Consider the following 27675-nt stretch of genomic DNA (forward strand, 5'->3'; position numbering starts at 1 on the left):
ACAAGGGGCCACAGCAATGGTTCCCTCAACCCACCTAGCAATATTGTTAACCTATCCAACTATACTCAGCCCAGCAGAAGCACTCTATGTAGAAGTCCAGTCTGCTGTTTCGACCTTCAGGAGGAGTCCACCTAGAATCCCTCTTTCTGTAGTGTTGGTAGGGAGACCTCTGTGGTTTAGTATGCTGTTCAGAGGTATTTTGGAAATATTCCTTGAGTCGGAGACGTCGAAAATAGGATTCTAGGTCACCACAGAACTGTATCATGTTCGTGGGGGTGGAGGGGCAGAAGGAGAGGCCCCGAGATAGAACAGCTGCTTCTGCTGGGCTGAGTATAGTTGGATAGGTTAACAATTTAACCAGTCATTTAATCCCTTCCCCGCTCTCCATCTTCTGTATACTCAGTTTTATTAAAATCCGGAAACTGCAAGCTACTGGTAAAGTACCTAGAACAGGGGTGGGCAAAATTTTTGGCCTGAGGGCCACATCTGGGTATGGAAATTGTATGGCAGAACATGAATGCTCATGAAATTGGGGGTTGGGGTACAGGAGGGGGTGAGGGCTCCGGCTGGGGGTGTGGGTTCTGGCTTGGGGCTGGAGATGAAGGGTTGGGGGTGCAGGAGGGTGCTCTGGGCTGGGACTAAGGGGTTCAGAGGGCAGGAGGGGTTGGGGCACAGGAGGGGGTCAGGGGTGCAGGTTCTAGGTGGTGCTTACCTCAAGCACCTCCCAGAAGCAGTGGCATGTCCTCACTCTGGCTCCTACATGGAGGCGCAGCCAGGCATGGCCAATGGGAGCTGTGGGGGCAGGGGCAGCATGCAGAGCCCCTTGGCTGCCCCTATGCGTAGGAGCTGGAGGGGGGACATACCACTGCTTCTGGGAGCCATGCAGAATGGGGCAAGGCCCCGACCCCACTTCCCAGCTGGAGCACCAGAATGGGGCAAGCCCTGGACCCCGCTCCCCGGTGGGAGGTCGAGAGCCGAATTAAAACATCTGGAGGGCCGGATGCGGCTCCCGTGACGTAGTTTGCCCACCCCTGACCTAGAACAAAAGAACAGCCATACTGGGTCAGACCAGCAGTCCATCTAGCCCAGTATCCTGTCTTTCAGTAGTGGCCAATGCCAGGTGCTTCAGAAGGAATGAATGGAACAAGCAATCATCAAGTGATCCATCCCATCGTCCACTCCCAGTTCCTGGCAGACACCTGCAGACACTGAAAACAGACTTGTGGGGAAGCTGGCTTATTCCACACACTGAATACCTCCCACAAGTTCAGAATGAGTGAGCAGAATCTAGATCACTAAGGGCTAGTCTACACTGGCAATGCCTGAAGCGCTGCCGTGACAGCTCTTTGACGTGGCTTGTGCAATCATGGCAGAGCTCTCCCAGCGCGCCAAAGAAACCCACCTCCACGAGGGGCGTAGCTCTCAGCGCTGGGGCACTATTTACACTGGCACTTTACAGCGCTGAAACTTGCTGCGCTCAGGGGAGTGTTTTTTCACACCCCTGAGCGAGAAAGTGGCAGCGCTGTAAAGTACCAGCGTAGACAAGCCCTAAGACTATCATGGAGGGTACCAGTAGGGGGCTCCTTCAGATCAACCAGGGCCCAAGTTTCAGAGTCATTATCGTTTCATTTTCAACTGGCGTATGAGCATGGTGTTTTCTTACCCGTGCTCCAGCAGCTGAAGCTACCTGAATCTTCAACCAAGAAGCCGAATGGGAAAAATGATCCTGCTTCAATTCCAAACAGTACCTGGAGTTCATGCATTGGCACACAGTTCTTCCTAAGACCCAAGTTTAATTGAAAATGGTTATTATAAATGTAAGCACATGTTAACTGAAGATTGAGCAGATAAATGCTCACACACCACCCGCAGGCCAGAAGGTATTGTGTTTTCAATAATGACCAGCTAATTACTGGTAGATAATGTGGTACAGCACATCTAATACACAGGCCTCTGAAATCACTTGGGTTGTTTTCTGCTTATCTTACATGAATATTTTATATAAAAGGAAGCTAGGAAACTAAAATCTTTATATCATTTCGTGCAAAAAAAAAAAAAAGCAATCCCAAACAAAACACACCAAACAAAGCAATCAAAACTCAGAAAATTGATTCAAAGCTTGATCTCTTGTGGGTCAACATAATAAACTACACTGGCCACACAGTAAGATTAACAACAAGATGAAGTTGCCAAAGTTTATTTTCAGGGTAAAACCTCCAATCCAACAATGATAATTTTTGAGTAAAATTAAAAAAAAAAAACAAAAACAGCTGTCAGCCCAAAATTTATTTGCTCAGTTAAAATGAGGCATTAGTGGTTTTACAACACACACGATTGAATTAGGCAGATGGGTAAGGTCCATGGTGCCAAAAGAGAAGGAGAAGAGAAATTGCATAAAACAGTCACAGAAGAAAAGAATGAAATAATTATTTTTTTCTTGGAAGATTTAAACAAAATATATTTACAAAAAATGACTAGAAAATGCATTTTACACCAAGCAGAATCCAGGCTCTGCCAAAAGTATCCCTGTTAGACACAAACAATACTTGAATGTTCCATAATATATTGTTTTTAATAAGACAGAAAATGTAGCAGTTCAATTTCAGAGAGATGCAGACAGCAAAGAAATATATCAGAAGGCTGACAATAAATAAGAGAAGCACAATGACAATGGATAAAATACAGTACACAATTTCACTAGATTGTTCTGAAGTTTATGTTACTGGTCTGGTCCCTAAGGTCTATCTATATTTTCTGTCAAAATATGTGAATATGTGTGGATAGCTGAATATGTGTGGATAGCTTAATACGTGTACTTCTCCCTCCCCTCCCCCCCAAATCTCTTCTTTCTCAGCGTGGTAGGGAGTTAAAATAGGGAGCTAATAGGGAGCTAAAACAGGGAGCTAATAGTCCTAGGGCATCACTGAAAGGTATTAAAGTACACAATTCTGTATACTATGCTCTAGATTTATGAGGAAAACCTTCATTTCTGTTTGACTAATCGTATAGCATGTATCATGTTCTGCCGTTTTTTTAAAGTAAATCAGAATTTGCAGGCAGGCCCAGTTGCTCAGTGAATATAGCTGCCCACTTCCTTGACCCTTCATACAGCATCACAGATGCCAGGCTCAGTCTCTGAAGAGAAATACATTTTTCATTGCTCTTACATGCCCCCTAGTGATAACTAATTTGAGACAGAAGTTAACACAACCCTCTTGTCAACAGCCAAATTCTGTAAATAACGACCATGCAACAGAAGGGGGCTTAAATAAGGGGAAATGGAGGCCTGGAAGGAGGCAGGACTAAGTGGTGTAAGCATTTAATAGTCTTATGCACATTTCATTTGTCTGAAAATAGGGCTGGGAATCTCACAAGCACAAAAGTTTCTCAGATTTCCAACACTTTCAGGTTTAGATTGTCAGATTACTGAACAAAGAAAAGGAGGACTTGTGGCACCTTAGAGACTAACAAATTTATTTGAGCATAAGCTTTCGTGAGCTACAGCTCACTTCATTGAATGCTGCAAGTCCTCCTTTTCTTTTTGCGGATACAGACTAATACGGCTGCTATTCTGAAACCAGATTACTGTACAGTATTTCACTTCTCACCCAAACCAGAAAAGACAGAAATGAGAATTTCCTTCTTCTTCTTCCCCTCCCAAAAAAACCCCAACCAAACAAGTTTTAACTGAGTTCAAATTTTGGGTAAAGTTTTAGGTTATTTCTTATTTTGTCCAAATCAGTTCATCTGTTCCTGCTAAAAACTCCACTCAAAATTGCCCTAACTTTTGCCTCGGGGACTGATCCCTTGGTAAAAGTTTTTGGTTGAATTAGGACAAGAAAGAGTAAACTCATATTTCGATACCTGAGGCTCAGTAAAAATAAATAGAAATATACATTCTGTATAGCAAGGTGACAAGTCTGATTCTAATACACCACACAACACACTCTCCTATCAATTTTCATTTGTAGTCTATTACCAAACTAAGTCCTATAGTTACACACTAACAAAAGTGTCTCCTGTTTGTTACAACATGTATAGGCTATCCCTACCTGTAACACACATATGTATAGAAAATAAATACATGACAACACTAGACAGGAAGAAAATCCAACTTTGGATCTAGGCCCAGATCCAGTCTCTATTATGGGCCAAACCAAAATCCTGGATCCAAAACATCCTTTAGCTTTGCTACTCAGGCCCATCTCTAATATGTACACACTCTGACACATTAATAAAGTGCCTGAGGTGTGACATCCCAGGTGCCTATTGTCTGTGACTAACATTGCATCTGTCTTTATGAGTAACCCCTGAGTGACACAGCCACGAATGATTTAGGGCAGTTGTTCCCAAACTGTGGGCCATGGAACATTGGTGGGTCTGCAAGAGCTAGTTAATCCCATGGCGCTAACTCTCCTTGTTTCCACTTGTGGACCCCCTTTCAGAAGAATCTAAAATATATACTTTCATAATATTTCTTTTCCTTATATGTAAATGCTGTCAATGCTTCAGGCATGTTAATAGGGAGGTGGTCTGCGCCATCAGGAAATGCCAGGAGAGAGGTGACCTATGTCTTAAACAAGTTAATAAACTTTGACTTAATAAGTCTCACCTCATGAAGACAGTGATAATAATATGTCTATCTATGTACAAGTGCATTGCTTTTGATGGTTTTGTTACACAGATTCTTATTCTTTAAAAACTGCATTTCATTGAAATATTATACCCCGCACAGCTGCCAGTAACATTCTATGAAACTTTTTATACATAGTTCTGAACAGAAGAATAAGTCAAACACAAAACACTATTCAGTCCCTTTGTGCCGCTGCCTCTCCATTGTTTGCAATGAACTTTCACAACCCAGTTCAGGGCATGAAGTGATTGAAATAATAAGGTAGTTAATGGAAGACTTATGCACAAACATGCACACACAGCCTTGTGGAGCTTCTTTTCTGCGCTCGGCTGCTCCCTGAGCACCCACACTGTCGTCATGGTGGCAGCTTTCGCAGCAGTTCTCTTGTGATCATGCTGATGTTTTACCTTTTTACAAGTGAATGTTAGTGCTTTGTAAAGATGCAGGATTAGAAAAGATGCAGCCCTGTACTTGACAGCTATATACCCACTAAAACACATACACAACACGGGCAACGGGGGTGCAGGCTTCCCTCACACTGCCCCACCAGCATGCCTCAACCCACTTCCAGAGAGGCAGTCTCAGTGTTCAGCCAAGGGTTTACTGTCAGCTGTGATAGTGGGTTTTACCACATGAAGACCTATCCCCTGGAAACCACCCAATCCCTCCACACAGGGCCAAACATCAGCCAGATATTAGTGACATTTCTATCACCATGGATTCAAATAATTTTCCATTTAAAGTTTCTTTTTGCCATGCTACCATCCTTATGCCTACACTCTCAGTAGTGCTTCGTACCCTGTATGTCAACACAGAGCAGCCAATAGCACATAAATCCAAAAGTTTCTTGAATACATTAAAAACAAACAAACAGAACCTTTGGTTCCCACCATCCACTTTTCTATTTAAATAAATACATTAGGAGGGCTAACAACACAGATCCATTACTTTGAATACTCTATAAAAATATTACCTATCTAAGCCTGATAATTCTCTTTTGAGGTAGTTACATACAGTACAACAGATTAGTAGATTAAGAACTAACACAAATACAAGATTATACATATGCTTGTGTGCAGTGCTTAAATTCAGCCAGAGCTGTCCAGACCAGAGCTCTGGTAAGTATTTTGAAACCCCCTTGGAGTTTTTATAGCATGTGGGGAGGGGAATGGGAGTTGGGAAGAGGGGGTGGGGGAGGGGGGGGAGAAGAGCCTCTGGGAAATACTCTGAGAATTTAAACGCTGCCTATATGTAATTCAGTCATTTAGTGATCATGCAAATATTTTCTTCATTCCTGTTTCATTTGCATTCACCCTGCATGAGTTTTGCTTTGAGTTCTGTGCTCAGACAATCTCTATATCTAGAAGTGGGCATAAGCCACAAAGTATAGACCCCAAAGTTTGCTCTGATTGTGGGGTTTTGACTTGATCTACAAGAGAATTTGGGCTAGCTGCAAAATTCAAATCTCTAAGTGAAACTCAGTTGAAGCCATCATTCTGCACATGACTTGGCATTAAAAATAGGGCTGGTCAAAAGACATATTTTCTACAAAACACTTAAAGGAAACAAAATATTTATTTTGTTTGAACTATTTGTGCAATTGTTTTAGCTAAACAAAACCTTAAATTTGTGGATTTTGTTTTAAAAAAAATATTTACGCCATCTTCTCTCACTTTTTTTCCCACTAGAAAATGAGGAAAAAGACATGGTGATAGTGGGCGGCGGGGGAAGACACAAAAAGTCAACCTTTCAGTTTTTCATAAGAAAGGTTTAGCTGGAAAAAACATTTTGAACAGCACTAATTAAAACCATGCAACACAAACAGATAAATCATATTAAAGCTTGTTAAGAACTTGACCAAAGTTCCCATGTGGAAGGTTTGCAAACCTCTAGGTGAACCCAACTCTATGTGGTTTAGGGCATTAAGTATAGAGCCACCACCATGGGAGAAACAGCATGGAAAAAGCTGCAGCTACTATCCGACTGGGTGAGGGAGCCAGAGGTTGAGGGGATGGTCAGGTTGATAATTTTTTCCTAAACTGTTTGTAAAAACAATCACTTTTCTTATAAACAAAATAAACTTAAGTCTTAACACTCGGAAAGACTGTAAGAGTGCATTAGCTTCATGGGATAATCAAAGTGCTGAATTTATTTTGGACATCAGTGCTGCAAAAGAGTAACCTCCTCATGCTATGATGTAACATAATTACACAATGTTTTGAACTGTAGATCAGAGGCTTGAGTCTTAAGCTTTCCAGACTACTGTACCTCTTTCAGGAGTCTGATTTGTCTTGCGTACCCCCAAGTTACACCTCACTTAAAAACTACTTGCTTACAAAATCAGACATAAAAATACAAAAGTGTCACACAGCACACTGCTACTGAAGAATTGCTTGCTTTCTCATTTTTACCATATAATTATAAAATAAATCAATTGGGATATAAATATTGTATTTACATTTCAGGGTATAGTATATAGAGCAGTATAAACAAATCATTGTCTGTATGAAATTTTAGTCTGTACTGACATTGATAGTGCTTTTTATGTAGCCGGTTGTAACACTAGGCAAATATCTAGATGAGTTGATGTGGCCCCTGAAAGACCTCTGTGTACCCCTAGCGGTACATGTACCCCTGTTGAGAACCACTGCTGTAGATTAACATGCCCTGACAATGCAACAATGTGAAGATACAAACTTTGCGATGTACCATCATAGAATCACCCAACCCTCCAGCTGTTTTATTTGTCTGGATTTGTCTTGAAAGCAGCACGTTTTTGTGCATAAGTAGAGTACTACTGTGGCCATAATGAAAGCTTTGCCCGTTGCTACTTAATGCCCAAACCTCAGGGTTTCTAGTCTACTGCCAATGGAAAGTCGTTACTCTTAACATGAAGTGTGCTAACAGAGCCCTCAATGTTCAGTTGAATTGTTCAAAGTTTTCATTACAGAGTGAGCTCGTGAGCCAACACATTTCCCTGTTGCTCTAGAATCTAATCCTTCATTTTCAAATGTCTCTAGCCCTCATGGCTCAAAAGATAACCTTTACATTATGAGCTGAGTGCGAATTTATCCAGTGATGTCTGCCTGACTCAACAGAGGGCCTGAGATGTCTCCTCTCAAATCTGTTAACTTTCCCTAATTCATCAGTGGAGTGTCAATGCTGAAACATAATTTAAAAATAAATATTGGCAACATTTTGCTGCCGATCAAAACAAACAATTAAAAAAACATGTATGATCGTGTAATGAGGATCAGCACAATTTGTGAGTGGCATCTTATTCTGCCATCACAAGTGGGTACAGCTTGAGAGAATTCTATCAGTTATTCCCACCTCTCCACTCCCTGCATCCCAATTTGCCTCGCAGAGGAAACGCAGGTTAGGAACTCAATGTCTCAAGTAAGCTACAAACCTCACAGTGACTTTAGGGTGCATTTTGAGCAAACTTGGGTAGGTTCAAGTTTTTGGGCACAAAATGATGTGAAAAACGACCAGATGCCAAACAAAAAATAGCAATTTTTGCGGCCCCCCCTACCCCCCAATGAAGCCTAGGGAATGAAAAACCAAGTGAATTGAAATTGAGGTAGGAGGTAAGGTCCACACGAATGAAACCACCGAAGTTTTGACTAAACTTCATTTTACAGTTTGCTACACTGTGTCTCAAAGCTACATACAATGAACAAAGCCTGCTGTGTAACTAATGTGCACATAGCAGCCTTTTGTGCAGAGCTTCCTCCCACCCACAACCTTTCAAGAAAACTCAACAGATTTTTTTTCCCCAAACTTAAGTAAAGTGCATCTGCATCCTGCTCTAATGGAAGTCCCTTAAAATAAGAGAGAGACTGAAAACAAAATTTTGGAGTCAAAAGCCCCTGAGAGTTATAAGTTTAAATCCAATCTCCGCACCTCGGGCTCATCTCTATTTAAACCACTGAACACAGTGTAAAAGCTTCCCTCTGAGGTAGCTTCCAGTACGGCATAAGAGATACAATAGCAACTGGTAGCTGAGACCAGCACAGCTCTGAGTTATGTAGCAAAGTGGAGGATCGTTTTTGGCTGGTCTGGTAGAACTGCTCCCGAGGATCAACACCAATTCTTAGCCTGACGCACAAGATGAACACCCACAGGGAGTCTAGTTGCCGGGGAAGACACCGCTGCCAGTTGGTTACATCTGATGTAGCGTCCGGCCTCCTACTGCCAGGCAGACAACAACTTGCTGTACTGCAGCAGATGTGTGCATAACAGAGTCAGCGGCACTCGGACACTGCTTAGTGTTCAGGTCAGATCAATGCAGCAATGGATCCTGATGTGAATGATTTTCAGCACGTTTTCCTCAGAAACTGGGTTTTGTTTTTTAAGAAACAAAACCTAAAACACCTAAATTGAAAGCTGTTGACATGGATGAAAGACTCTAAATCCTCCTCTCAGTGGATGAGCGCTGATCTTAGAGTGATAGAACAGTCAGGATTTAGTCACAACTCGGTGCCCTTCTAAAAGGAGGTCATTTAATGCAATAACAGTGGCAGCAAAGTCAACCAGCTCCACAAAGTCTGATGTAATTATGTTAACGCCCATAACGCCTGGCTTCTGTCTCTTTACCCAGTTCAAAATCATAGGCAGGTTCCTAAAGAAAAAAGAGGGATAAATATGTTAACCAATATAACACACTGGTATGGAAGCACCTTGATTTTGCTCTACATGTAACATTTTGTCTATGAATAGCATGTTTGCACAGTATCTTTTAACCCCAAAGTAGCAAACTAAATATATACTGCATCCTTAAAATGCAACCACCTCTGGGGAGAAGGGTGGCAGAAAACAGCACATTGCACAACCATTTTGGGGCAAATGGTGGGGAATAGAAATATTGGCCAAAATCACCCATGCAAACCACTGCTCTTACAAGACATACTATAGGATTCTTAAAAAGAAAAGGAGTACTTGTGGCACCTTAGAGACTAACAAATTTATTAGAGCATAAGCTTTCGTGAGCTACAGCTCACTTCATCTTATGCGCTAATAAAAATGTTAGTCTCTAAGGTGCCACAAGTACTCCTTTTCTTTTTATGGATACAGACTGACACGGCTGCTACTCTGAAACCTGTCATTATGTATAGGATTCTTCAGGACTTCATTGAACAATTAGGACCTCAGAATTTAAGGTCCTGCAATGGTTTCTTTGTTCTTGTTTTGTCTGAGTATATACCAATCTGGAGGCTTAATTCATAGCAATAGGTTTTGCGTTATTACTTAAATCATAATAATTAGAGATGAATGAAATGATTTGGATTACTAAGAAGTGAAAATATTTCCAGTCATTCCTTGAAAAGAACTTGAACCAAGGGTTTGCAGAAGTTTTTGTTCTCCTCTAACACTACAGCAATGAGGTTTCCACAGGCAAAAGACAGAAGTAACTAATCCTATGAGGGCCATAGTGTGCCTGTTGTTTTACAAGCAGATAGAAAGACAAGCTGTCTGCCCCTTGGCGCTAGCAATCCCGAGAATAAAAATAACAACCCACAAAGGAAGTTATCAGTAAAAAAAAAAAGAAAGAGATAAAGGCAAAAGAGTAGTTATTCTCATGAAAAGCCAGTCATTTGTAAATCATTATTGATTAATTTCAAATGTTTCTTCCCCATTAGTTAGAACTTAATGGTTTAATACTCATGTTTAGAGCCAGCATTATCAGAATCAGAAGGCAGAGGTCCATACAAAGTTGTACAGCCAAATTGAATGTACAGAATAGGCAGTTCCCATTCAACTGTGTCTAAACACTGTGCATGTGGCTGCAAGCAAGCTTTAACTTGTGAAGTATCTGGACTCTGTTTTTAACTGTATATCATTTCAAGCCTTCAGTGTTTAAGCAGAACGTCTCAGTGACTTCCTTAGAAAGTTGTGCTTAAAACCTGATGACACGTTATGGATCTATTTTTGAATTATTGTTGGAACAGATTTTAATATTTGAATTATTGTTGGAAGGCCTCAGGGAAGTAACTAGTTTTAAGGAGGGATTTGCTCCACATGAAACAGACATTATTAAAGCTCCTGGAAATGATTTGAAAATTAACTTACTGATGTTTGTGAAGTGTTTTGAGGATGAGAAGGGTCATGTGAGTTTTGAGACATTCTTATAATATGCACATTTAATATATACTATAGAAGAACCACATTGTATCCATGCGAATTAAACACTCTATTAAGTATCTTCAGTTAAGATTAAGAAACAATTTTAAATTTGTAGAGCTTTATTCCTTAAAACACATGCCTCTCTTAAAAAAGCAAGGTGGGTGAGGTGATATCTTTTCTTGGACCAACTTCTGTTGGTGGGAAAGACAAGCTTTCGCGCTTACACAGAGGGCTTGTCTTGACATACAGCGCTGCAGTGGTGCAGATGTACGGATGCAGCTGCACGGCTGTAGCACGGAGGTTGTCTACACTGTGCACCTTACAATGGCAGCAAAATAAAACCACCTCCGGTCTGCACTGGCACTTTTAGTCGTTAAAACGTTTTACCATTCAGGGCATGTTTTTCCACACCCCTGAGCAACGAAAGTTTTAACGACAAAAGTGCCAGTGTAGACCGGAGGTGGTTTTATTTTGTTGCCTTAGTGAAGACACTACCTATGATGAGGGTGGGGGGTTTTCTCCCATCAGCGCACGTACTCCACCTCCCTGAGAGGTGGCAGCTATGTCACCGGGAGAAGCTCTCATGTTGACATCATTCAATTGAACTGGTGGAGACAGCACGATGTCAACGTGAGAGGGGGACAGTTATACCAACTTTAGTCTGTAGTGTAGACTAAGCCAGAGGTCTTCTTCAGGTCTGGGAAACGTACTCAGAATGTCACAGCTAAATAGAAGATGGAACAGATTGTTTAGCACAAGTAGTTGACGCTCAAGGGACCACTGAAGGTGAAGTGGCTTGTTACCCCTCTAGTCATAGGGAGGCAAAGGAAGGAGAAACAGCTGGGGTGGCGGTGTTTGTTGGTGGGTTATAGGTTGTTGTGATATGATTTTTAGTGTCAAGCAAAGTTATGAATTTAAGCTCCCAGGCTCGTCCTTTTTGTGAAAAGTGTTCACCCATAGGTGATGTGATGTTTTTGTCTTTTATCATTTTCCTGTGCGAGTTCATTCAAGAGACAACACACCTTTCAAGATCCATGGGTCCTACACGTGCCTATCACAATACATGGTGTACCTCATCCAGTGCATGAAATGCCACAGTAGCAAGTACGTGGGTGAAACCTGACAATCACTATGCTCTCATATGTTCCACCTTGTATGTACTTGCGACACTCTGAGTAAGTTTCCCAGACCTGAAGAAGAGCTCTGTGTAAGCTCGAAAACTTTTCTCTCTCACCAACAAAGGTTGGTCCAAGAAAAGATATCACTCACCCAACTTGTTTTTTTAAGTGTCATGTGTTTTCAGGAGTAAAGCTATACAAATTTCAAATTGTTTCTTAATCTTAAAGATATTATCTCACCCACCTTGTCTCTCTAATATCCTGGGTCTGACAGTGCTACACATACTCTTAAAGAAAGCATTTTAGCACCATCTAGTGTTTAATGTACAAAAACCAAACTGCAATCTTGGAAAACAGAGGAGGTTCAAAATATTTGGATCAGATTACTTGTATACTAACATTATTTCATTATTTGGCTTTAGACATTATTCCGTCAGACTAAATTCTGTGGAGAGGCAAGAGACTGGAACTCCACGTCCTAACTTCAACCAAAGGAACTTCAGAATTTCTATTATGTGGATGTTTTAGATTCCACATAATAGAGGAGGGTTTTTAAGAAAAAGCCTTTGAGGAGGGTTTTTAAGAAATAGAATCACAGAATTGTAGGAATGGAAGGGGCCTCAAGAGGTTTTCTAGTCCAGTCCCTTGCACTCAAGGCAGGACTAAGTATTATCTAGACCAGGAGTGGGCAAACTACTTTTTAAGCCAGCCCACAAGCTCCTGCACCCCCAGAGCCCACACCCTCAGACGGAACCTTCACCCCTTCCCGCACCCCTACCCTAGCCCTGATTCCCCTCCCACCCTCTGAACCCCTCGGTCCTAGCCCACAGCACCCTCCTACACCCCAAACTCCTCTTCCCCAACCCCACCCCAGAGCCTGCACCCCCAACCAGAGCCCTTACCCCATCCTGCACCCCAACCCCAATTTTGTGAACATTCATGGCCCACCATACAATTTCTATTCCCCAATGTGGCCTTCAGGCCAAAAAGTTTGCCCACCCCTGATCTAGACCATCCCTGACAGGTGTTTGTCTAACCTATTCTAAAATACTTATAATTATGGAGATTCCACAACCTCCCTGGGCAATTTATTCCAGTGCTTAACCACCCTGATAGCTAGGAAGTTTTTCCTAATGTGCAACCTAAACTTCCCTTGCTGCAATTTAAGCCCATTGCTTCTTGTCCTATCCACAGAGATTAACTAGAATAATTTTTTTCTCTCTCCTCTTTCAAACCACCTTTTATGTACTTGAAAACTGTTAAGTCCCCCCGCAGTCTTCTCTTCCCCAGACTGAACAAAGCCAATTTTTTCAATCTTTCCCGATAGGTCATGTTTTCTAGACCGTTAATCATTTTTGTTGCTCTCCTCTGGACTTTCTCCAATTTGTCCACCTCTTTCCTGAAATGTGGCGTGCAGAACTGGGCACAATACTCCAGTTAAGGCTGTATCAGTGTGGAGTAGAGCAGAGGAATTACTTCCCATGTCTTGCTTACAACACTCCTGCTAATCCATCACAGAATTATGTTTACCTTTTTTTTTCCCCCAACAATGTTACACTGTTGACTATATTTAGTTTGTGATCCATTATGACCCCCAGATCCCTTTCCACAGTACTCCTTCCTAGCAGTCATTTCCCATTTTGTAGGTGCGCAATTGATTGTTCCTTCCCAGACGGAGTACTTTGCATTTGTCCTTACTGAATTTCACCCTATTTACTTCAGACCATTTCTCCAGTTTGTCCAGAGCATTTTGAATTTTAATCCTATCTTCCAAAGCAGTTGCAATCCCACCCAGTTTGGTATCATCTCCGAACTTCATAAGTGTACTCTCAATGTCATTATCTAAATCAGCGTTTCTCAAACAGGTCCGCGAGGGCACTCCAGGGGGTACATGGGCCCTGCTGATCAATATAGGCTACACAATGTTAATATCACACAGCAGAATCATTTGGGTCTGATCCTGGGAGATGAGGGGCCCGGTACCCGCCGTTTAAGTTATTATGAGTTACAAGGGTGCAGCAATTTTCAAGAACAGGCCCTTTATTAGTTATCTTATTTATGGATAAACCATGTAGCCACAATTAAAACTGTATTCATCTCCCTCCTATTATTCATCTCCCTCTTTTTTTTTTGGTCTGGAGAAGCAAGACACATTTAAGGCCAAATCTTGTCCTATGAGTGTGCAAGTGTTATGGAAATCACTGAGGTTGGTATGCATATAACCCAGAGCAGATTTTAGTCCACAGAAAATGAAATCTGATTTTCATGTTAGAGATAAGCTTGTTTTTCCTTCTCACTTTAAATCAAGAAGAGTTGAGGGTACTTATTTTCTCTAGAGACACCACTTCAAATTGCTCTCTGCTCACAAAAGAACATGAATTTGGTCTTGCATTTTGTCAGCCAAATGAATAAAAAGCTTTGCACTTATGCTTGATATATAAATCATGAACCGTTTCCCCAGCATCCTTTGTACTTATGCTAAAATAAATTGTATTAGTAGTGTGTATGAACTCTGTCCTTGGGTGTATGTAGGAGCTGTCAGGAATCAGATGCATGTTTTGTTAAGGCCTACCAAGTTGCACCAGGTGCTGGTACTGAGGAATAAGGATGGTTGATATGAGGTCTGAAAACTAAGTTCAAAACAAGATAAGAAACTGGTCAGAACTGGGTGTACCCTACTTTTGTCGTAAACAAGGGCATTATATGAGCGAAGTGAGTCCATACTTCCGGAGCAGATTGACTGCTGTGAGACACTGCTTCCCAGATTGGATTGGTAAAGTATTAACCCCTTCCCTGGTGTGTTGTGCTGTATGGTCTTCGACTAATAAAGCTGGCTGAGCCTTATTTGATATCTCATCAATCCTCTAAATTTGAACCCTAACAACATGTTCTCTGTGGGTATTTACACATAAAGGGATGGTTTATGTTTTAGCTTAACTGCAGGGAGTGAGATGCTTGCAGTCATCAAATATAAGTAACAATATATCCTGAAAAATCAGCTATTGGTATGGTGTTAATAATTCAAGCACAGGCCTGGTAGTTACTTGCTTATTCATTGTAACTTCAAGGTAAAAGTTTCAAACAACGAGCTGTGGAACCAAGACAACTCCTTACCTGTGAACAAGCGTATTTTTTAGGCCACGGATTAGGTGCCGTGCAATAGTTTTGACCCTGGGTGTGAGAATAGCTTGAGAAACATGAAAAGTTCCATGTTCAGCCCGCTCCCCAAGAGTGGTCTCTAAGAACTGTAATAGCTTGTGCACGTTCGTTGTGTTTGCCCAAGGTGCTGGCATTTTATTCCCTGGCCACAGGAAGGGATATTCCTGATACAGAGGGTAGTGGTAGAAAATGAGAACCTAAATAATGGAGAGAAAGATAGAAAAGGATGCAAATTAAACTGAATCACGATGTTTTGGAACCAAATTTTGCACTTACGTATACCTATGCAGTCCCTTTGAAATCTGAATACACCTGTGTATAATCTGGTGAGAATATGGTCTCCTGTCTTTAAACTAGTACACTAAATACAATTAATTCACTGGAGTGTTGCCATAAAGGATAAAGTCATTTTGATTAGTTGCAAATTCAGGACTGTGTAGCGTTTCAAGTGTCACTAGAGAAAAAGGAGAATTTCCAGTATGAAACTGAAATCACATTCCAAAATGTTTTACTTAAACAACATTCCTCTAATTTTACTCTTAATATTTGTCAGACAGCATTGCCAGAATTACTTTTATCTCAGGAAAAGGATGGTGGCAAGTTAGGAACTAAAATACTGTGTAACTCAATTCAAATTAACTTGCTGTGATATACTGGGCTGGCTCATATACTGGCGTTCCACTGCCATTTACTGGATGGAACACCAAAGACAAAGACCAATCTCATTGTCTGCTATAACCTGCACTGTGCCTTCTGGAGCTGAGATATGTTTTATTCCTGGTGTCATATGAAGTAGCAGTTTATGAGAGTCCTGTGAATATCTGGGAAAGGTCTTCAGATCCAGAGTTAAAAATTACGTTTGGATTCTGCATTCTAGTTCAGGCCAGAAGGGAGTTTCAAGGCAGATACATGCTGTTTGTTTCTATATCTGGATCTGAACATCCTAGAAGTTTATAAAGAAAATGGATCTAGAGCCACCTCTAGCAAATCTGGATACCGAGTGTTACATCCCAGTCTGTTCGTTTCAAAGTGTCACATGATTTATTGAGAGCTAAAACAGAACACCTTTCATTATCTGATTTGATAAGGGGTTCTTTGCCTTAATCAGGTAGAATCCTGGAAGCAGACTGAAGAGGACTTGCCCAGAGGAATTCCTCAAAGCATGACTGCACACACATGACTTTATAGTTTTGGAATTAAATGGAAGCCCTGGGAGCCTTTTGCTTCAAGACTGCACATTAGAGAGCTGCAATTAACAGACACCATAGTCACCAACTAAAGCTCACTCATGCACTAACATGGATAGAACCCAGACTGGTTGCTCCTAAAACACAGATGAGATAAGAGACTATGCATTAGCTTTCTACAGAATTAAAGTTTTTATTGTTTGTGTGGGCTAGTTACTGGAGGACAATGTGTCCTCACAAACACCAAGCCAACACTTTACAAAAGATCAACTACCATATGCAAGCTTGTATCTTTGTTGCTTATTTGTGAATTCCTGCATAATAGAGCCCTGACCACTAGATGCCACCATAATATAAAAAATAAAATACAATAAAATAAATAATAATAATAATATGCTTGGAACCCTAGTCAGACACTCTTTATAATTCAAATTGTAACATTTTGGGCTTAGACTCATTACATGTCCTTTCCCCACCTGCTGACTCTTCTCCCAAAGATATTGCAAGGTCACATTTTCTACATATTCCATTGTGCAAAGTTTTGATCCAAATGCTTCCCGGATCCTGTTAATCAGGTATATGTGGTGCTGGTCTTCCATGGCATAGAAGTGATTGAAATCCAAGAAGATGGCTTCTTTGGGGTGCTGTGTGAGGAAGGTGTTTATCTCCATCAGTCCATCCCATACTTTGATGCCAAACAAGCCATGTATGAAGTAGATCTCCTGTCCCACTTCTCCTGGTTTGGAAGATACACGCAGATCAAAGTAGCGGATCCCACCTTCCAGCTGCTCTTTGAAGGTCAGGTTTTGAGTCACTGACCATTTTTTCATTAGCTTTTTCACCAAAGAAATTTTAGCCAAACGTTTGATTGCCATGGCTTGATCAGGTCCCACAGGAGATTTCTCATCAACCCAGTAGCTGAAAGAATCATGTGATCCTAGAGATAAAAAAAAAAAAAAAAAATTAGTCATTTTAACGTTATAGCATTGAAAATAATATTTCATGTGGCCTATATGGAAAAAAGGTCTGGACAGGGATTCAGGAGATTTGGGGTCATCTCTTGGCTCTGACACAGGACTTCTTGTGTTACCTTGGGCAAGCCACTTCATGTTTAAGTCTCAGTTTCCCCCATCCGTAAAATGGGAAGACCACTTCTTTTATCTTATCTATTCATGTCTGGGAGTTTATGGTTACAACTGTCTCTTAAGATGTGTTTGTACAGTTCCTAGCATAATGCAGTTTAGATGCTAATAGAATGTAAATAATAAATAGCCATAGTAAGGAGACTCCTCTGTCCCATTATCCTCTCCTGTGTTCACACTCCTCTGCCCATCAAAGGAACAAGCAAGCTACCTTCACAATGCTTCCACTGTGCTGGCACAGGGGTTTGAATCTGGTCTTGTGCTTGTTGAAGACAGCACTGAGCACTAGAATGAACCGAGATTCTCTTTTTATTCTCTATTTATTCCTTGCCTTACTATCATAACTCTCTACAGTTACTTAAAATTACACTTGACTGTGGGGAAACAAGCTAAGACACCAGAGCTCTTGGTTAACCTATGGGACAGAGACCTCAGACTGTGGCTGGGTGAAAATCCTTGCAATACACTGCCAATGAGTCTTCGCTCTGACCATGATGAGTCGTTTCCAGGCATCAGATGACTGAACTGTCTCCATGCTCAGCTAGTCCTTGGCCTTTCTGCTAACACTGACAGGGACCAGGTCGTGTCAGTTGTAATGATATTGTTTTGTGTGTGTGGATACCTCTATTCCAGGAACAGGACTGAGAGTAAGTTAATTTCAAACAGGCCACTACACAGGCTTTCTATTAGCAATGACTTTGGGTCACTACTGACCTTGTAATGCAGGAAGGTGACTAAGAAATGAAAGAGTCCCTCTCTCATCATCAATCACCTGACCACCTGAGCCATCATCCTGCTGCCCCGCCCAGTATCTGCCCGAGAGATGGTAATGTGCCTGTGACACAGGATGTCAGCCTTATGGACACATGACGGAACCTGGCAGGGAAGTCATGCACAAAATAATGCTCATGAATAAAGCTCCACCCGTCTAATAAAAAGGTACCAAAAAAGAAGTAGTAAGGAAGAATCAAGAAAAGCCCATTGTGGATTATGTCTCCCTAGTTACTGCTTGCAGGACATACAAGAGAAGAGTAGCTGGGAGCCCCTGAAGAAGTCCTGACTTGATGGCAGTGTGAAGCACCCAAGGGCAGGAAGGATGATCTTAATTGGAGCAGTAACTTTGAAGGGAGGTGGGGCCAAGAATGTAGTCCTTAGAGGAGACCCTGGAGTCCCCAGTCAGAGGCAACATTAAGCAGAACTGGGGATAGAAGTCTGTCTGCTAAGACTCCAGGTTTAGCTAGATTTCCAACATCCATCCCAGGGAGCTCTATCCTGGCCAACATGCTAGAGATTTGCAGACACAATCTTTCCTCGGTAGTCCCATTCCGGAAAACAACTAAGGGGCTCTAGCCTCTCCTCTCCCTGGCTCCTTCTACTTTCCCAATTAACAGCTTGCAGCTTCTCTGCTGGGCTTCACCCACTAGCCATTTTCCTGGAGGAGACAGAAATTCCTACTCTTAGGGCAGGAATTGAAGGAGCAAGCTACATCCAAATAGCCCTGCTCCGACTGCCAGTCTGAATCTCAGGAGATGCTGCCCTACAGTGCTAGCTCCGTCAGCTCCTGCTGTCCATTTTGCTGAAATATAGGGAGCATACGCTGACTCCACCAGACTACATAATATTCTAGCATATTACAGCCAACATCCCCTTACCTCCCATCTCTCCCCTCCCTGAAAATCCAGAAATTCCCCTGCCATCTCCCTGAATACTCCTACACAATCTCCTTGTCTGATTCTTTTTTTCCTTCCTCTCTACCTGTACTCTGTAAAAATTGAATTAAGGTTCGAAATTTGTTTTTACAAAGACCCCTCATGTGCCCTATTTATTAGATAAGCATCCCTTGTGTGTGTGCGTGTACTTACTTGAAGACTAATAGGTTTCCTGTCATGCTGCAGCATCAGAGCTGTAAATGAGATTATGATCTCAACAGGATTACCTTGTTAGGGTTATTAAATCCATGTGGAAGCACATACTGTTCACAAGTCAAACATCAGTTTGCAAGATTCCAATGCACGCCAACAGTAATAAGCGTGAGAGGTTCCCCTGCATTATGTAACTCCACACACAGGTGTGTGTGCAAGAGGGGGAGGAATCTCTCCTCCCCCATCAGCGTGGTGGAATAAGGGAGAAGAGAGGCACGTCATAATTTTGCAGTTTCAAGAAAACAAAGCTATTTTGCTTTGCATCCCCTGAAGAGTGAAAGGTTGTTCCCCACAAGTCTAATCATATATTTTATAGTTACAACACCCTTATCCCATTGCAGATTGCAGTACTTAACAGGATAAATGCAACTAGTGCAAGACAAAGGGGTGTTTCTCATAACTGGAAATAAGTAATGGCATCAGAATTATGTGTTTTTCAGTCTACCTCCATGCATGATGGAGGTGTAAACATGGAGTTGCCTCATGTTTCATAAAGCACAGGAGCATCTAATCCAACCCAATCCAATCCAGTGCAAGCACTCATATACACCTACAAAAACATTACTAAACAAGGAAATTCTGTTGAAGGCTGGCAAGTATGTTCACAATTAAAAAAAATCAGTATAGGAAATATTGAAAACTTTTTTATGATTTTTCCATACGTGCTTCAGAGACTGGATTCTCCCAACAGCTAAGATGGTGAACTGGAGAAGATTTCCCTATAGTAAGAGAAGTTCTTTCATGTCGCTACGTTAAAAGTTCCTATGTCTATGACTTAATGAATGCTAGTAAATGCTTTGAGACTGGATAAAAGACCCTCAAGTATAAATTATTTTATACATAAAAAAATTAAATAGGATAATAATACCTAACCTCAACCTATAGATCTCAAAGTGCTGTACTAAGGAGCTAAGTATTATTATGATCCCCATTTTACAGATGGGAAAAATGAGGCACAAAAAGGACAAGAGACTTGCCCAAAGTCTTTCTGCAGACCAGAAGCATAGTAGAGAACAGAACCCAGGCCTCCTGAAACTCAAATCACTACCCCTCCCCTGTACTGTGCTGGAGAAATACTCTCCTTGTGAGGCATTTTGTGACACCAGATGTTGTTAGTTAGTATTCCGATTACAACAATATTATAACTGCTTTGGTGCTGCAGCTTTAATGAGAGCCTCATTGCCAAATACCCCCTAGATGTCAAGACTTAATTTGGAATCATAGGAATGCATAGGTTATGAAATACAATACTGGAACAAACCATTTAATCATCTTTCTAGTCCAGATTCCCGTCTCTCCACAATCAAAGGTTAGATACGTCAGGGAAAACTATACACCCTCCCCTGTCTGCCTGGGCATTCAAATTCCTTCCTGACACCAGATTGTTACTCTGATAGATAGATAGCACTTGTAATTTTATCCTAGCAAGTGCAACTGTAGAGTCATGAACACTTTTTCACTTCGACTATGCCAATTCCCAAGTTAATTGTGTGTTAAATCTATTGCCTTTATTATCTTTCATTATTCAAGAATGTTTTTGTTCTATTTTCTTTGTTTCAGTTGTTAAGAAGCAGCTTTTTCGCTTCACATCTGGAACTTTTTTCCTTACATTTTTCATGTTCCTTAAAATCGTGGGGTCAAATTACTTAGTCAAATCAAGCGAATGCAGTAACGTTACAAAAATTTGGCATTTTGTCTTCGACTTAATTTTTATTTTCACTGTTTTGTGTGGGTTATCAAGAACTGGACTTTAATTATTCATTTTTCTTGTTACTGCATAAGAGTGATAAGAAGAGAATATTGTAGAACGGTTAGAACGTGGTCTCTGGAAGCAAGAATTCTGGGTCCTATTCTATTAATGACTTCCTGTGTGACCTCAAGCATGTCATTTAACTAATCTGTACTTTACCCTAACAGGGATGTTGTGAAGATTACTGTGTGTGCAAAAGCCTTTGAAATCTTCCAATGTAAAAGTACAAAATATATTGTCAACAAACTGAAAGAGATATAAAATACCCTTCCCTAGACAAAAGCATATCTAACGTCATCCCTACTAATCTAGTTTTCCCGGCAGTGAGATATGTTAGGCTGTGGACCAGTCTAAATAAGTGATGGAAACCCCTTTTCTCAGGACTTTTAGAACTAGGCTGGACTTAAACACCAGACAATACTGAAGGGGAACAGTGCTGCATTTTCAGGTGAGTGGACTGGATCAGCAGAAGGATTTTTCTCATTGCTGACATACAAGGTATGAAAATTAAAGAACTTTATGTGTAACATTTCAATGTGTAGCTGGCTGGGTCCACAAATGGGTCCACCGGCATATTAACAGCATTAAAATGTCAATTGTGGACTCTGGCGTTACACTCCAGGATTACCTTAGCTGCAATGACGCCAAACTTCTTAGAGCAAGATTTTTCTCTCCACCTAAACTACATTTGCCATTTATAATCAAGAAAATATAGATTCAGCACAAAACACAATAAAAAACAAAAGCATCTGGAAATACACCAATCAGGCTTAAAAAGTAACAGGTCTGGGAGCATCATGGAAAAGCTATTCTAGAAGCAGCCAAGGAAAGAACAATATTCCGCTATTTTGCAAGGGCCAGCTCTGCTTTGTGCCGGCCATCACGTATATTGAATGAGACAGAAGCACCCCTGACAAACCCCAAAGGCTTCTGGATACAGGTCATTAACAATCCAGATTTTCTAATCAAAAGATTAGCATCTTAAAACATCTTTACTAATCCACACTGAATAGCACATTTGACTTGCTTATTACCTCCCTCCCCTTCTCTTGCCTGGTAACAACTGCCATCGCCATGATATGATCCATATGAACTATCTAGATAAGCATGTCTGTTTTTGAATAGTATTCTAACAAATTCCTTAGTTAATTGTAATACAGCAATTAAACGGGGAACATACAGTCTAGTAACTTAAAGCTTCCTAGAAATGTGTAATTTCAGTATCAGGCATAAGGTATTATAATTAGGGGGGGGGGAAAGTTGTTGAAGAAATAGTTGTCCAAGACACAATACTGTACGTTAGCTTTCTTTTCTACCACACCAGCTCAAATCCAGTCCATTGTTATTGGCTGTCAGCTGTTGGATGGCCTGTGCCAAATTGATTTGGTGATCCTGGTCTAGTACTTAGTGTATTGCTGTAGTATCACAAAAACCACCACCACAACTGGCTGTCTCAGCAGAGCAGAGCAGGACATGGAGGCTACATGACCTTAAACATGGACTGAGGTTCAGTAGGGAAGTGGTTTGCAAAAAAACACTGTTGTACCCGTTTGGTGAGTGAACAGAGGACTTGAATCTTGGAGTATTTTTGGCCCTGGATTCTCCTTGGAAAACACAGTATCTGTGTCTTGTTAGCCTAGGCCAGAGTTTGAAAAAACTCCACTTGCCTCTCCAGCGTATCAGCTCTTTTCATTGCAAGAGGAGAAAATGGAATATTTGGTACCTGTGTGGTTAATATCTTCCCCTGTTCGTGAACTCTGGGCAGTGCCTTTGCCTGCATGGAACTCAGAAAAAGCTCAGCTTTGTTGCTAGGGAATATTAGGGTCAAGCCATGTCCCTCACTTGTGCCCACCAGCCCAGTTCATTCTATGATTTAGAAATACTTCAGCCAAGCACTAGTAACTTTTAACTCACAACTTTGTCTGTGGGCAGATTGTCTCACAGGTGAAGTTAAGTGAGAAATCCAATAACGTCCTGACTCCCAGTTAGAATAGCGGAAACAGAAATGCCAGGAAACTACAGGATTTCCACACTGGATCGTAACATCTCTCCACACTCCGTGGTGGGAAATAATGAACAGTAAGCACTGAAGTTGGAATGAAAAAGAAGGCGGGGAAGATTAATTTGTGATAGAATTAACCCTTCTCCCTAGGAAATCATCCGATATACTAAAACATTTGCTAGGGAACCACCAGGTAAAGCACTTTCTTACTAAACGGACCCTCCGGGAACAGTCTGCAGTGGTCAGTAACTATGCCGATAGGGGATTAGTTGGCTGCTTTACGTCTTCTGCTTCCTGTAGTCAGAGCTCTTTGTGCCCAAGATGCTTCTAAGCAGTGTGTGGTGCTGGGTTCTTATTCTCTCCAGAGCTTGCTTGTTACATACTTTGGTTATACAGCTTTTTATTTACCGGGTCAGGAATACCTTATGCTGCAAGGTCTGGACCCTACTGAAAAGAAACCAAGATGAATGCTGACTCTCTTTGTTTCAGTGTGTTTCACATAGCATTTAAGGTGCTGTGTGCCCATTTACCTTGCAGTTAAGTCTCTTTTTGGGGTCCTGAGATGCTGAACACAAGGAAGTATTATTTCCAGAGAGACATAGGGAAAGTAGAATTTACTTTCATGAGGAAAGCCTGTAATGTTCTGGGGACAACCTTGTCTTTATATAAATTGCTACAGGACATCTGTACTGAAAGAGCCACCAACTTCTGACACTTGCTTTTGGGATTCCTGAGTGGCACCATCGCCAGGAGTCAGCCAATGGCTCTTGTGACCCATGTTGCCAGCAGAGATTTTGGGCTGGTGGGTTTTTCTGCTTCTGACTACTTATTAAGAGGTGTTAGGTCTTAGAGCAAGGGACCTGATTTTCATCCTAAGACAATGGGTGACCGTGCAATATGTGACCTGCATTTCTATAGAGGCTAAGACACAGTTAAGACCTATTGGGGGTGTGGCCGGGGGGTGGGGGGGGAGGGGAGAAGAAACACTGGACTACTTGGAAGAGGTGTTTTTGCACAGGGGAGATTTTTCAAAGACTTACTTCTGAGCTGGTTGAGGTAGGTTTTCATCCTCTTGTGAGACCCTTTGGTCTGTATTAATTTTGTCCACTGAGTCACCACACTGTTCAGTGGAAAGGGACATGTATGAAGAGATACTGCACTGATCCAACTTTGTGCTCTGACACAGTGAGGGCCAGCAGGCTATGATCAGGCATGGCAGAGTCTGCCCTACCTCAGATACATAACAACACTAAGAAGTTCCACAGTTCCTTCCAGGCAGTTCTGCCACTTTGTGGTAGCCTACAAGGGAGGTACTACACCCCAGGGCCCAGGGAAAACAGCCTCTCCTTGTTTTGATGCTCCACAGAAAGAGAGGAAGAGCTAGTATAACATCTTACCATTGCCCTCCAAAAAGAATAAAGGCAGAGTTGAAAAGTAAGGTGGGAGAAAGCAGAAGCATTGAACTTTTTTTTTTTTGGATTATTATTTCTAGCAGGGGGACTTCTTACACCTGGTGTTTCCTAATAGCAACAATGCTGTCCTCCTGCCTCAGACTTCCAATTAGACCAAAGCAGTGTCCATCACTGACAAGCTGGAGGTGATGTTATGATCCAGAGATCCTCGCTTTCACTGACTACTTTCTCATGAGCACGCATTTTTTGTCAGTTTTTCTATCCTATTTTTCAAGCTTCATGTAATCTGTGTAGCTTAACACACTAATTTATACTCAGTCAGAAAGAGAAAAGGAGTACTTGTGGCACCTTAGAGACTAACCAATTTATTTGAGCATAAGCTTTCGTGGGCTACAGCTCAAGCTTATGCTCAAATAAATTGGTTAGTCTCTAAGGTGCCACAAGTACTCCTTTTCTCTTCGCGAATACAGACTAACACGGCTGCTACTCTGAAATCAGTCAGAAAGGTCTCATCAACATGGGAATTGACACACTGGATCAGACTAATAGCCCCGTTAGTCCAATAACCTGTCTCCAACTGCAGCCAATATTAGCTGCTAATAGAGAAAAGTGCAAGAAACCCCACAGTAAGCAGTTATGGAATACCCTGGCTACTAGGAAAGGCTCTTTTTAAGACCTACTAATCAGAAGCTGGTGTCCAGCATTTCATATCAGGTTTTCATCACTGCTGCGAGATTATTTTCCTCTAATGGATGATGCATCATTGCTTGGTGAATGTCCACTGAGTTGGGCAGGAAGCCAAGGAATGGGGATTTAAGAAGTTAGCCTTACATCCGCTATTTTTAAGTTTTTTTTCGATCTCATATGCTTCACCTGTCACACGAGTCCAAACTTTAACCCAACAGGTGGCCAGCTCAGCTGTCTATGCACTGATTCAATGACATGATCCCCTCAGTCAGCAGCCTATTCCATGAGGACTCCTATAGAGACCCGCTGCAGTTTCAAGTTGCTCCTTCCTTGCATGGGGCCACAAAGTGAAGGCCACCCACTTCTCTTTGGGCGCCAAATTTTCATGGGGCATGAAAGGTCTCATAAATGAAATAGGGAAACTGACAGAGAAAGTGACTTGCCCCAGGTCACAAAGACAGAACCCAAATCACCTGTCTCCAAGTTTTCACCCTAAAAATTTAACCTGGCTTCCTCTTAACTAACACTTTCATTTCACTTAGCCAGTTAAGACACAAGTCACCCAGGCAACTTTTGGTCAGCAATTACACAGGCATCAAAATAATCTTGGCTACACCCACCTTTGGGAGGTGCTGAAATAGTTGTGCACAGTTGCACCCATTTAAGGTATGTCATGCACATCTCATTCTGTGAGCAGCATATGAAACTGTGACCTCTTTTTCATGATTTCATACATTCAGAATTTGAAACTATTTCTCCTTAGCAGCTTCTTGTGTATTCAATAAACCAAAGTACAGCCCTTCATGTTCTGTGTAATAGATACTCACTTTATTATATGTGGGGCTGGTAATATTGCCTATTAAGGTTGCTTGACACTTTCCCCATTGTAAGACCGTTCATAATATTGCCACACTTTAATTGTTGGGGCTCGGTTGTCTATATCAGGTTGAACATTTTTTGGAAAATTTCAGCCAAAATTGTTCAGCCACTTCTAAGAATGCAGCTAGGGAAAAATACATAGTTTTGCGCATGTTAAAAGATTCCAGAAACTTTTTCTTTTAACTTGGGTGCCTCCATGCTTTAGAGTGGGGCCTTGAAATTTGGCAGGAGATGGCCTTTTTGACAGGGATGCGCCTTTTGCCCTCCTTGTGAAAAATCTCCTGAAACTGGGCCAAGTTATAAGCCTTTTAAAAAAAAAATCACATGCTTATTAGAGACAGATTCTAGCAGCTAAAATCTCTCACTGAACATGCTCCATCAGCTCACAACTCCATTGTGTGGGTGGACTGAGCTTGTGCTATTCCCGCAGAACGATTGAGCATGCTTCTTCCAATCCAGGGCTAGTATAGGGGTGGAGTCAGACTGTCCATGCAATGGCTGCTCTAAGTTGGGCCCAGGCACTGGACCTAAGAGCAGGGACCTCTCTCTCTGGTATTCTCAATGATCTCCCTGCAGATATCCAGGCAGCATGGAGGAGGAAATCACATGATTAGAATGCAGAGGAGGCAGGGAGAGTTGGACAGTCTGGTGAGATTGGAATTGGAGATGGGGAGAGAGAGAAACTGACTGAGTAGCTGGGCAAAGAGCCTGGAAATAGGAGCCTGGAGAACAGGGGAGGCTAGAAACTGGTAGGGGATGGACAGAAGGGCTGGGACTGGGTGGGCAAAGAAACTGGCACTTAAAGGCTATCAGAAAGCATACATACACATGAAGGAAGGAGTGCTGGCAAAATAAGGTTGCATAAGCGACCTTAATTCGGCCATCTCCTACCTTTTGAGTGCTTCAGTTTGCAATCTTAGGAATGTTCTTTTAATGTATTTTTGTATGTGTAATTATTTATGTAATGGCGTCTCTCTAAAGATTCCAACCCTGCCTATGGTTCCTAATCAGGAATTGAGATCCGAGTGTGTTAGGTTCTATCCTTGCCCGCTAACCTTAACCTGGCCTCCCACAATACACCTGAAATAAAATTTGGAGGCTACCTTCAGCAATCAAGTTTGACTAAAAGTATTGCTTCTTAGGATCTGTCTCTCTCAGCCCTTTGAACAGCATTCTTTACCAGTCTCCAGGTGCTGCATAAATCCTAGCATCAGTCTTTGGAACAACCCAGTCTGCCACTATGATTAGCACTGAGCCATGTTATGGTTATTTTACATGCTTAGAACCAGGATCTTGCTCCTCTGGTTATCCCTGAATGCATGTACAAGGTAGAGAGGATTGAGACAGGAGGCACACAGTCTTCTCCTCCTAACACAGCGGAAAAACAAAATCCTCATGCTTCTTCACTTCAAGGAGCAGGAGAGTCATAGTGAAGTCCAAGGCGTTACACATACCAAACACTAAATACATGGCTGAGGCACATCGAAGCCTTGCACACCTCCAGCCCATGCACCAGCCATGGCAGGACCATGGCACACCTTCAAAACCAGTAACTGAAGAGCTGCCTTCTCATCTCTAAACACAATGCCTGCCTCAGCATTCTGCAAGCACAATGCCTCCAGCGAGTACTACGTTTAGTTCAATTTACTAATGAGTAG

At 41.7% G+C, this 27675-nt stretch overlaps 1 protein-coding gene across 1 annotated transcript in view; it reads right to left on the reverse strand.

Moving 5' to 3' along the window:
* Positions 1-2169: 2169 nt before the first annotated feature.
* The window catches only part of PLCXD2 (phosphatidylinositol specific phospholipase C X domain containing 2), a 34475-nt gene continuing 8969 nt past the window's right edge, over positions 2170-27675 (reverse strand). Inside the window, exons 2-4 of the mRNA XM_073306102.1 lie at positions 16700-17160; positions 14992-15233; positions 2170-9257 (exon numbers count right to left, since the gene is read on the reverse strand). Of these exons, the coding sequence (XP_073162203.1) occupies positions 9095-9257; positions 14992-15233; positions 16700-17160 (866 nt within the window). The 3' untranslated portion in view covers positions 2170-9094. The remainder of the gene's footprint in view (positions 9258-14991; positions 15234-16699; positions 17161-27675) is intronic.

This window comes from Lepidochelys kempii, chromosome 1 (genome assembly GCF_965140285.1).
Source record: "Lepidochelys kempii isolate rLepKem1 chromosome 1, rLepKem1.hap1, whole genome shotgun sequence".
In the NCBI taxonomy this organism is placed as follows: Eukaryota; Metazoa; Chordata; order Testudines; family Cheloniidae; genus Lepidochelys; species Lepidochelys kempii.